The 11,682-nt window shown below is 33.1% G+C and overlaps 1 protein-coding gene across 1 annotated transcript in view; it reads right to left on the reverse strand.

Moving 5' to 3' along the window:
- Positions 1-10,375: 10,375 nt before the first annotated feature.
- The window catches only part of NMBR (neuromedin B receptor), a 110,940-nt gene continuing 109,633 nt past the window's right edge, over positions 10,376-11,682 (reverse strand). The window contains exon 3 of the mRNA XM_072410440.1: positions 10,376-11,609. Within this exon, the coding sequence (XP_072266541.1) occupies positions 11,211-11,609 (399 nt within the window). The 3' untranslated portion in view covers positions 10,376-11,210. The remainder of the gene's footprint in view (positions 11,610-11,682) is intronic.

The raw sequence follows: 11,682 nt of genomic DNA on the forward strand, positions 1-11,682 counted from the left end.
AAGGAATCTCTGCATAGGTTGACTGCACAAATGAACAAAATGACCAATTTTTAAAATAATATACATTAGTCATATATGATTGTTTGCTTGCTGCTCTTAATTAATTCCCAGGGAGAAAAACTGTGAGTCTAGATTTTTTGTTTTTAATATATTTAATATATACAACTGGAATTTTTCTATGAAGAGTGTTTTTAAAGTGTTTAATTGTCAGTAGGGTTATCCGTCAAAGAAGATAGTTACATGCATATACTTCATATCTGTATAGTATTCTTATATATTTAAAGATTTTCATTATTTTACAGCACAAATTTGTGTGTCATATTTACACTGGTTTCACCTTGCCCCAGTGTTCAAGCTAGTCTAACAATATTTTTCATTTTATACTAAATATTATCTAAACCTTTGGTGACAGTATGTCCTTTTTTGCTTTTAAAGTGTGTTATTTTTTAATAATGTAATGTTGACGTGATATTTTTTTTCAAAACCAGTGGTTTCATAAAGACTGAAAAAATGATGCACTGAAAATTGTCTCAGTAAGGTGTAATTTTGATTCATGGATGACACTTTAGTTGCAAAAAAATAAACATGGTGTTCATGATCATTAAGAGCATTCCCAATAGGATGGTATTAGGTAAATATTATGCCGCTATCAAAATGTCAAATTAAAAGACATAACATAAGGTCAGAAAATTATCCACCTCATTATGATGTGATATATATATATATTTACAGTGTGGTTAAGAATTATTTATTTTCATGAGATCATTGCCTCAAGGCAGTATCTTCCAGAGGTTGGGTGAAGATAATGTGTATGAGCTGTTCTTTTTGCAAATGTCAATATCTTGGAGTGCCTTACCTACAGGTCAATGGACTTCATATGTAAAAACCAAATGATGTCAAGTAAAGAAGATCTGTTGTTTGATTAGCAGATTACCCTTTTTTTAAACTAGACAGTTCTGTGCAGATGACAGAGTTAAATTGACTAGAAAAAATAACCTACATTGTTTGCAACTTTACTATTGTAATATGTGCAAAAGGCTTTGCTCAACATATGTAATGGTTTATGCAAATTGTATTAGTTTATTTATTCATAAATATATATCTTAACAACAAAACATCAGACATTTGTTGGTCAGCATGTATTCAACCAGACCCTACATGACAATACAGTACTTGTTAAAACCATGGTTGATGGCAATTTTGCTATAGTTCGGACAGACTGGGGAAATATACAGCTATATTCACATGTTGTTCTAGATTTGGAGATTGGGTAAGATATGTGCTTTTAGCACTTTTAAAACAGTCAAGTTGCTTAGTTTTAAACTGAGCCTTCATCTACATGCAAAGTTTCTTGTTGAGCAGTGTTGGTTTTTTTGTTGTTGCTCCTAGAGGAGCTGTGACATGTTCTGTATCTCTAATACATGTCACAGCTCCTCTAGGGCTGCAGAAGTGATCAGGGGAGCGGAGCTGTCAGCATAGTAAAGCTCCGCTGACTGCTCTGCTCCCTGATTGGCTAAGGAAAGGGAAATCCTGATGATGCTTGAGCTGTCATCAGGGTTTCCTATTTCTCAGCCAATCACAGAGCACTAGAGATGAATGGGCACAAGTCTCCCCATTCATGTCTAGTGCTGAATGGCTGAGAAATGTAAAACCTCAGCCAATCACAGAGCACTAGTGCCCTCCGATCCCTCACTGTCAGGAGGATTTCCAGGGCTGTGCTCATTGCAGCTCTGGAAATCATCCTGTCATTGGGATAACCTGTAAAAAAAAAAGTTTTGTTACACAAACACACAAACATTTAATAAAATAATTTAACATTAAAGCCTCATCCAATTTTTTTTTACACATATTTTAACCTTTTCAGGGAATGAGTAAAGGGTTTTATGTACTCATTCCCTGAAAGGGTTAAAAGTAAAATCGCGGTGATTCGCGGTTAAACGCGTCATAGGCGTTTATTAATGATTTTTAGCATTTTAAAGTTAAGCTTTAAAATGCTTCTAAAAGTGCATAAAAACGCATATAAACGTGGTAGGAACGTTTATATGCGTTTTTAAAATTGTTCATGTAGACCCAGCCTAGGAGTTTATTTAGTTTGTATTAAACTTTGTTTCAATTTTATTAAATAAATATTGACACAGTAGAACAGGGTGTGTGTGCTAAGGACCAGATGATATGTAATTATATATTGTTACGTAAAACACTAAAATTGAAAGAGGAGTTTCAATTGATAGTCCTCCACCAACTTATGGTGTGTACGGGAAGCTTCCACATTAGCACTGCTGTGCTACCCCATCAATGTTGTCCCTGTGCTTTTTCCCACAAATTTTTACATTTTTCATGGACTTCTTGTATGTCTGTATAGTATGTACTATATATTATTTGTTGTTTGTATGGTTACTAATTATTTGTGATCCTAACAAACTTTTGCAAACTGAACTAAACTACTAATATGAAGATAACAACGGTTATGTTCTTTTTCACAAAAGTGGGATCTTCGTGTTCCACGACTGACCTGCCAACAGGTCTGGGTTAACACTAACAATGGGGAACCACACTGAACCATAGCAGCTAGTCATGGAGATCAAATATATTTGTTTAACTGACAAAAGATAGCCAAAAGAATTAGATAAAGATAAATGTTATTAAACTTTTAGTTCTACTAATTTTAATAAACACTGCATTACTGCATAAAAAGCAGCTGTTGGGGGTTGATAAACAGCATATTTATCTAAAAATAAAAATATGTGTGCTTGCAAAACAATAGGAAATGCAACGCAAAACCACTAACTAGACGCAAGATACCTAATCTAAAAACGTTATTCTTTCATTTTTATTCTTCTAAAATAAAATATTTAAACCAGGAGTCATTCTCCGCCTTTTATCTATTTCCTCTGCCAAATAAGCGGTTGAAAAATATCTCTGAGAAAAGGTACATTATATATTAACAAACTCCTAACAGTTTCCTGTTTATTTTTGTACTTACAAAAAGTAATTCAATAAAGTAAATATGCATTTGCACTAATTGCGCTAAAGAGAAAAGCCTACATAGCATACACTTTCCCAGGGTTTTAAATTATTGACTCCTATTAAACTCAATAAAAGTAGGCAACAGCCAATACAGTTAGCAAGTAAAAAAAGTAATGCAATGATTTCTTCATCTTAGAGTTTCTTTAGGTAATACTAAACTAATGAGATAAAAAAAGGCTTTGTGGTGCTCTTTTCCTTTTTTGCAGGTCTGGGCTCCACTATTTCCAAGCAATGGAATCATTGGTAAAGTCCCCCAGGGGGTACTGTGGTTCTTTCTGCTGCTCCCTATGTAATTATAACAGCCTATGAGATTAAGGGGGGAATTACAGCAAGCAACAGGGAATACAGGCATTCAACATTCCCTGGAAATGTTGAATGCTGAAGACTTTGTTGAAGGTTGCAACAATAAAAGACAGAGGATTTTAGGCTCACCCCCATCATTCACATCTGATATCACAGTGAGCAATAGTTTATGTTTTTAAGGGAAAGGGATTTTTTAGACCATCTTCTTCACCACTTCACCAATCTTGACCTCTTCATATGGTCTCCTACCTTTATAATCTCCTACTGGAATTCCCTAAATTTCAGAGAATTGGATTGTGAATTATCTATCACCCGATCTGCAGATGACAGGGAGAAGTCCTTCAATTTGTCTCATAGGCTCTCGCTCTAAGCTACTTTAAAGAGAGAAGAACTTGTACTGCAAAAATTATTTCCCAGTGTTATCCTTGTCCTGCAGACATTCATAGATTTTCCTCCAATGTGGTGAATTTTGTTGAAGTTGTCAGGCTCGTCATGGCACCCTGCCAATGCTCAGCTGTCACCTAGGTTATTTTTCCTTTCTTATTCTTTCTTGCTTCCTCCTCCTCTCTCTGTCCCTCTTTAATTCTTTGTTAAGCTCTCTTTTCTTTCTTTCCTTTAATGTTTTTCTTTATCTCCCTTTATTATGTAGCTTCTCATTTCTTTTAACCCATTTGATCCATACATACATACAGTAGATATTGCTGTCATGGACAAATTTAATTTTGTCATCCCACTGTATCACTCTCAATACCCAGAACAAGGTAATTAGTGCCTGTATATTCTCTATGAAAACTTTTACAATAAGACTGAAACAAAATTGAAAAATGTTTTTTTTGTGTGTTTGACAAACAGGTTTATATTATCAGCGTTACCATCCATTACCTATTGCTATTTGCCAATTTGAATATCTGTCTTTTAATTTAAATACATTAGATTACTTTTCTAATCTGTTAATCCAAATGCTATCAACTGCCTTATGTGTCAGAAGAATTAGTTGATAAATCCTGGTGAAGAACTGCATCAAGAATGGGGCTTGATTTTACCTATGTTTAAAGGGGCAGTCCACCTGAAAGTGATATTTTGGGTATAGAAATGGTATGGATTAAGTATAGGAGTCTAGTGGCCTAGTTGCTTGTCAGTTTCTGCTCCAAAATCTACAACATTTTGAAATTCTAATATTAAGACACAATATTCAATGGATTTCAAAAGCTATGGATCATTTTATATACCATATTGTAAACTTCTTGTCATATGAGTTGTTATATTGGAGAGATAAAATCAATGTAATTGCCCTTTTAACTGTGTACTCTATTTTGTAGTTATAAACATCATATATTATTACAATAAACTACTTGGACAATATGAATATAAACAAAAATAAATTATTAATACCTCTGTCAATGTTAATTGTAGAAATAATAATGAGATACATGGTAAAATTCTGAGAGTATGATATATAATTTTCTATGCAAGGTTTAAAAAACAATTACCATTTAACATGTGCAAATCATTTTTTGGTAATTGAACCCTAAAATCAAATTATGCAATTAAAAGGACTATCTTTCATTTTAAAGGAGCATATGTTAATATTTTTATACAGTACTATGTTCCCTGTGCTGTAATCATAGCACATAATGATACTCTTTGGCCTTTATCACACTGAGAAGCAAGCATTCAGATTGAATGTGGATAGGTAGAAGCCTAGCTCTTTAGTTAATGAGCGTTGTTTTAGCTTGTCGTGTCATGCTGTGTTTTCTATCTATTCATTCAGATGTGCTGTTGTTTCTAGTTATTCACTCTGAAAGGAGAAAGGAACATGAAGACAGACCTTCACGGTAAGATGTACCTCATGCTGGCTTTATAAACCAAAGGAATAAAGTCCATCGCACTAAGTACAAATCATTACAAACTGTTACTTTTGCCTTTTGGATTTCCATGAAGTGTTGTTGTCTATATGAATGTAACCTTCCCTCTCTTAACTGTTTATTAGAAAGTTGTAATTTCAAAAAGCAATTATTTCAATGATTTGTATTTATTGACCTTCAGTTGATATACTTTGCATTAGGTTATCCAGCTACCTTGTAGTCAGTTGGCCTTAAAAAAAAATTTATAAATATACCCACTACAGCAATATATAAGTCTGTGTGATTTATATAAAATTATATAATGTATAAAAAAGATGTGAGAATCTTACTTGCAAGTCTCCAGCCTGGCTCTGTGCTACCTTTGTTAGATATTAACACAGTGCCAGTGAGCTGCTTATTTTTTGGTGTTGGTAGAATTGGCAGTGAAGGTGATGATGGGTGAGCTATGTATAGCTATAAGGCATAGTCTGCTTAAACAATTCACTTATCCAACCCTAACTCGTTTTTAAAAACATCAATACCTTACTTTTGTAATGTGCCGGGGTATTTATCTGTGAGGGCCATGGTCAGTCCAGATGGCTCTTGCTGTTGGCAGTAGTAGACAGCAGTGGAATAGATTACTTTAAAAATGCTGGAAGTTAAAATATATAGGGGCCTTAGAGGCAGCCTTAATCTCTGGTAAAATTTCCCTTTCAGGTGTCTGCTAAAGGTCCTCCATTTTTCTTTCATAGCCAAACTAATGATGAATTAGTCCCTATCAGCAATACAGAAGTGAGATGGATATGGAGACAGTCCTTCTTTCTTTCAACCTCCACAATATAAATGCACTAACTAGAATAAGGTGGCATTTTTCTTAATTTCAAAATGTGTTGGCCTAATTAGCATGATCCATGTTTCCTTGATGAGTTGCCACAACCTTGAAAAAGGTGCCACAACCACCAGCGTACATTTTTGTTTAGTTTAGTAGTCTATGATTGTATGTGCGTTTTGTTTTTGTTTTTTTGAGTTAGAACATGTACTGGGTGAAATTCAATGATGTTTGAAGGTCACATTACAGGTTGTGGAAAGGTAAAGCATATTGCATTTTATAGTACAAGTATAACACATGTATGTCGATTGTAGCATAGGATTTGTGAGGCAAAAGAGGCAAAAGACCAGTTACTAAGGTACAAACCAGGGCACAGTTTTTTGGTTAGTGGTTAAGTGAATGGGAGAGGTTGGGAACCACACAGTCCTCAAAACAATATTTCTCATTTGGCCAGGCAGTTGTTTCTTGAATATGTACACTGTGGCCGCAGCCATATGCCAATCTGATTGCAGGATAGGATATCAGTTTGCAGATTCTTTAGGTGTAAGAATTTATTTATTGTTGAGCTGCTTGTGAAATATCACATGAAATATTCATTCATATAATATACATTTGTGTATATTATATGATAAAATAATTCTCAAAATCTACACTGTTTACCTGTCAAAAGATTGTATTTTCAAAGCTTATAGAAACATTTCCTGAGCGTGGATCATTTGCCGAATGTCCAAACATACAACTAAAAGGTGAAACATAGCTAAGCAGTCCTAGTAAATGTTAAATTATTTGTGATCATTGTTAAAATATATATATTTCTGGTTATTAATAACAAATGTTTTTCTAAATATCGACAGTGTTTGGATAAAAACAATGAAGAAGTAAAGCATATGAGCAAAGAGTGGAAATCTAGTGATATATATTATAAAAGCACAGGGCTTGTATACTACGCAGCTTCTGTATTTTTTTGCCTATAAGTAAATAAAATAATTAAAGTCCTATAATTAAGTCCTTATTTATATTAATAACCTACAGAAGCTTTGGTATTTTATACAAATTTTGTATATAAATAGGAGGTCTAAAGACAGAATAAAATTCACTATTATTTATTTACATAGTTTCTAAGTCAGGCCTTGAGGCTAGTTGTTGTAAGTAATGAATCGTACTTTAACAATTTCTGAGCTTTTACTTGAGCTTGATAAATGTCTGTTGATTGTTATTTGTACAGTCAAAGCATGGTAGATATTCATTCTAGGTTATACAATAACGCAGGAAGAGATCTTAAGATTAGCCTGAGGGACAGTTAGACATTGCAATTTCTGTGTGAAGCCCTCTCTAATACTTTTCAACAGGTAAAGTTGTGGAATAGTGTGTTGTTTGACTAAAAGAACTGCTGCTAATACTGCTGCAACTGCAATTGCTGCTCTAATACTTTGTGATCGGTGAACGTTTACTCGGAAAGACAGAGAAAAATATGGGCAATGAGATACCCAAAGCCCAATACAATAAATAGGTAGCAAATATGGGGACTCAAAAATGGTGCCTAGTAAAAGGGTACCTTTAATCCTCAGACATGGACCAATTTTATGAATTTATTTTCTGACCACAATATAGAGGATGATGATAGGCTGATAAGTACTTAAGTCAGCAAGCAGATAGACACACCTTAACACTGAGGAACAATTGTAGATTTGTTTCACTAGACTAGGAGTTTCTGACAGTCAGCAAATAAAGATAGGTGAAATACTTTGTCAATTTGCCTTTCCTGCTGTAATAATTATGCTAATTTTTAAAAACATGCTATCATTATCTTGTGCTATCATTATCCTCTCCTTTAGGGGATAGATAGCTCAAAGGGTGAGCTCCTCCTGTCAGCTAGGAAATGGCACTTAATGCTACAAATTAGAAGGGCAAACAAAGAAAGGATGGTGAATGGATACTTCCAAATCATCAAATGAATGTAAAGTAAAATGAAAGTTTTGGATTAGCCCAGCCAGAGCCCAGACCTAAATTTAAAACAAATAATAATATTCTTGATTACATTGGTAATTATATCAACATAGATGACAATGTAAAAATAAAACAATTAGATTATGGCCGGAATGGGCAGTAAAGAACATTTGTTGTACAAACATGATCTGTCTTTTTCGTGTGGTTTTCTATGCCCATTTCTTATCTCAGAAGGGAAAGCTCTTCCTGTCAGCTAGAAAATGGCACTTAAGGCTACAATTTAGAAGGGGCACTTCTTTTAAAATCAATAGAGGAGGAAAGGGGGCTAGGCACAGAGATTCCTAGTACCAAAAAATAATATATTGTAACCCCCCCAGTCCTATTTTTTTTTTATTGGTTTTACACTACCCTAACCAACTGTGTTGAGATGATCATCTAATGTTTATAGGCAAGATGACAGTTTGGTATTATCACACATGATATCAGGGAATGTTTGAGAGAATGCCTGATTCCCTGCTTTTTAAAGAGCCCAGTGAGTGACAGGATATCAGAAGAACGTGAGTGAGACCAATGAATGTGAATGATGACCGAACTTTTAGAAGGATGATTTATAAGAACATCTTATCTTTTTTTTCATATATAAATGGAATACCTTTGTCTACACATATTTTTGTTGATCACAAAGAACAGTCTCACATAAATCTAAACATATGCTTGGCAAGAATTCACAAAATATCTTTTTTTTTGTAGAGGTATTTTAAATTATGCTATAAAATCTGTTCAAATAAAAATAGTATTTACTGGCATTACCTTGCCTATGATCTACTTATGAAAAGGATCTTTCAGAAGAACTATAAGCTTTGGTTACATGCTTCCACCAATGAAACAATATTACCTGTATATACAAATGGATAAGGAAAGCCATGTTCAGATCAAGTTAGCAATATATATGTCTAACAAAGATACATTTTATATGGCTTTTCAATACCATTATCATGGCACTAGAAATTTTCAAGACAACTAGTAAAGATGAATATTCTCAATGTCCCATTTTTTTTCCTGGAGACCAATATTTTACATAAAAATTTAATTCAATTGGATAAAAATTTGATTTAGTTGGATGCTATTATTGTAATCGTATTTGTAGTATGAAATTTTACTGTTACAGTTTTATTATGAACCTATACAGTGAGCATAAAAAAACTAATAACTAGCATATCTGCTTGAATTTAAGAAATTCTATCTCTTAAAGGAACATGTGACAGTGAGGTGTGCGTGGAGACATAAACAGCCATCAGCAGCCCTCCCAAAATAGTGACCTTCACAATCAACAAAACACCCAACCAATCTTGGAAGTTATAGGTTTGAAAGAATTTATTTAAATGGTATGAGTCCACATCGACAAGAAGCTGTGCCTATGGGAATAATTAAAACTTTAAAGAAAGAAGCAATTTATTTATTATTCATTTATTTATTTCTCAGTATAAAACTTCCAAATTAATTTCTTTTCTAGGTATTTTGAAATGTAATACAGTGTAATACTGTAGAATGAATGTTTGTTGAGAATAATATCATAACTAATATCAGGTGTATAGTTTAAACTGTAAAAAAAATTAAACATCCTTGAGCGACCTAAAAAATTACTACAATTTAAAGCTTGCTACTCTTAAATACATTTTAGCCTTGGTGGGGAACACAAGCACTGTATCCTGTATGTTGCAGAAAGGAATAAAGTGCACAGCTGAACTGCATTGACCTTTTTCTTTATTTCGTGTGTTTAGTGTCGAACAAAACTTCCTTCAGTCGGTAGAAGAGAGGTAAGATCACCAAGTTTTTTCAGTTTTTCCTACCAATAAAATGTACAAAATAGTATTTATGGGGTCATGAAAGTGTTGCCCCAGTTTTTCATTATTTTACCTGCACATATACCTGAAATGCACACATGTACTTACATATTGGATTTTAGAATAAGTGGCGAAAAGTATAAATTCAATTCATCTTAATGTCCAATTATAGCCTTTTTTTCTATTTTGGAATGGGGCAGACATACATTATAAACGCTCTCCAAAGCTGGAGAGGACACAATTTCAACAGTAAAACTGGGTGATCTAGCAAACCTGGAATGCACTTCCTAAAAGTAATTTGTTATTTGTTAGCAAATGTTTTCAGTTCAGAACCAGATCCATTCCAGATATCACATTCATGCTCAGAAGCTGAAAGACAGATAACATGAGCTGTAAAATAAAGTTTTAGGTCAGGTGAAGTGTAATGACAAGTAGACATGTATGTTCATTTCAAACAACCAATTATGGAAAAGAGAACCAAAATATTTCTTAAGTAGACAATTCTCTCTCACAGGATTACACCCACAGTTTATCAGCAGGAAGTCAGACAGTTGACAGTAATATAACTAGAGCACTTTTATTAAAATATTTTATTAAAAATGTAGCTGTAAAGATGGACACAGTAATACATTTTCTTTTTACAATTATAACCAATACCATAATTAGCACAATTCCAATTTATTAATAAATAATGCGTTGTCACCACTTTTATCTTTCATAATAACACTTCTGCTGCTTTTATTGTATCATAATATTTTAAATAAAAACAGGTGATCTTTTTATACATTATTCAGAATTAAGTAATTAGGTAGAATACATCATTTCAAATTGGGGTACGTTGGTAATATTTGTGTCCAGAAATGTTCCAAAGCAATTTACTGATGTGCAAATTTTAACCTGGTTAAACAACATACTGCAATTGACAATACAATTTGCTTACTCACACTTGCAATAAGTAATATTGTGTAATTTCAATTAAGGTTGTCAACAATGGTATGAAGCTAATGATGATCACATTGAGTACTTGAATATATTAGGCACTATACAAACATAAACTTATTAATATTTAACATTTGCTTTAACTAATGTTCTTTTTATTATTAGTTAACTATCATGAATTCATTTTATTCAGGTTGTATTGTTATTGCATGAATAATAAATCACATTGATATATACAGCAGTCTTTACAAACCATGGAACAAATAATAACTGTTGTTATGAATATTATAAATTACACTCAAAATGTTTTAAATGAAATAAATATAAACATTTTGGGATGTGTTTTTGCTGAGAATCTATTCACTTTGTCTTCACAAAACATATGAAGCTGCACAAATTTTCACTTTTTACATCCTTAGTTCCATTACAACAATATTTATTTTGATTAAATTACAGTCAAGATTTCCTTTTTCCAAATCACAAGGATACCTCCTGACGACTTTGGCCATTAAGAAGTGTAGTACTAGTGATGGTATTCTTAACGGTGCTCTTTATAGAAGTCATTCGAACAGCAGATGAATTAAGTAGATAACTAGTTGATCTGTCATGACGTCTCTTTCTCCAACAACAGAGCTGACTGTTGAAATGTCTTCTAAAGCTTTCACTCAGCAGGTAAAGTGCAAAAGGATTTACACAGGAGTTAGAAAAACTTAAGACACGTGCAACCAAGGTAATTATCATATGTCCCAAAGAGGGATCAATTTCATTATAGTTAAATGAGCGGTACATATATAACACATGGTTTGGGAACCAACAGAGAGCAAAACAGCCAACAAATACTAGGACTATTTTTGCAAGACGTTTTCTTGTTTCCATCTGCAAAAAAAAGGAAACATTTAATTAAAATTCTTGTAAAATTGTACAATTTTAAATAAAATATTTATTATAC

The sequence above is a fragment of the Pyxicephalus adspersus genome, chromosome 4 (genome assembly GCF_032062135.1).
Source record: "Pyxicephalus adspersus chromosome 4, UCB_Pads_2.0, whole genome shotgun sequence".
Classification (NCBI taxonomy): domain Eukaryota; kingdom Metazoa; phylum Chordata; class Amphibia; order Anura; family Pyxicephalidae; genus Pyxicephalus; species Pyxicephalus adspersus.